Raw genomic sequence first — 849 nt, 5'->3', positions numbered from 1 at the left:
GGAATGCCTTCCGGAAGTGATAAGTGCCTCTTTTGGTACCTCTATTAAACACAAACTTGCCTTTCCTCCTCTGTTCCCTGCCATAGTGATAGTTACTGGAAAATCCCAGCTCCCCAGCCCAACGGGCTGTGCCACGGGCTTTGTCAAGAGTCTCCCCTCTATGCAAGATGCATTTATAGAGTCATAGAATGGTTTGGGTTGGAAAGGCCCTTAAATCATCCAGCTCCAACCCCTGCCCCGGGCAGGGACACCTTCCACTAGAGCAGGTTGCTCCAAGCCCCTGTGTCCAACCTGGCCTTGAACACTGCCAGGGATGGGGCAGCCACAGCTTCTCTGGGCACCCTGTGCCAGCGCCTCAGCACCCTCACAGGGAAGAGCTTCTGCCTTATCTCCAACCTGAACTTCCCCTGGTTCAGTTTGAACCCATCACCCCTTGTCCTGTCACTCCAGTCCCTGATGAAGGTCCCTCTGCAGCATCCTTGTAGCCCCCTTCAGACACTGGAAGCTGCTCTGAGGTCTCCATGCATTTATCGGGGTGTCCTCCCTTCATTACATGTACTTACGGGGGGTTTGTCTCTGCAACACACAGTGGCTGAAAGCAGACGAGGTGGAAAAAGGCAGCAGCGGGACCCCCATCCGAATTGAGAACCCCAACCAGTTCGTGCCCCTCTACACAGACCCACAGGAGGTCCTGGAGATGAGGAACAAGGTACGGTCCTGGTCCAAAAACCCCCCAGAGGCTTTGGGATGTGGGTGGCAGGGGTCCTGACAGACACTTGCGGAGGGGGAACGCTGCTTCCTCGTCCTCACTCCACATCTCACCCACAGATCCGGGAGCAAAACCGCCAG

At 55.8% G+C, this 849-nt stretch overlaps 1 protein-coding gene across 1 annotated transcript in view; it reads left to right on the top strand.

Moving 5' to 3' along the window:
• The window catches only part of LOC104407950 (beta-adducin-like), a gene marked incomplete at both ends in the record, with an annotated part of 3,393 nt that overhangs the window by 686 nt on the left and 1,858 nt on the right, over positions 1 to 849 (top strand). The window contains 2 exons of the mRNA XM_010017364.1: positions 584 to 709; positions 829 to 849. Coding sequence (XP_010015666.1) covers positions 584 to 709; positions 829 to 849 — 147 coding nt within the window. The remainder of the gene's footprint in view (positions 1 to 583; positions 710 to 828) is intronic.

The sequence above is a fragment of the Nestor notabilis genome, unplaced genomic scaffold, assembly GCF_000696875.1.
Source record: "Nestor notabilis isolate BGI_N333 unplaced genomic scaffold, ASM69687v1 scaffold17106, whole genome shotgun sequence".
NCBI classification, from domain to species: domain Eukaryota; kingdom Metazoa; phylum Chordata; class Aves; order Psittaciformes; family Psittacidae; genus Nestor; species Nestor notabilis.
The sequence above is the reverse complement of the archived record's forward strand: the minus strand, read 5'-3'. Positions and strand labels throughout refer to the sequence as shown.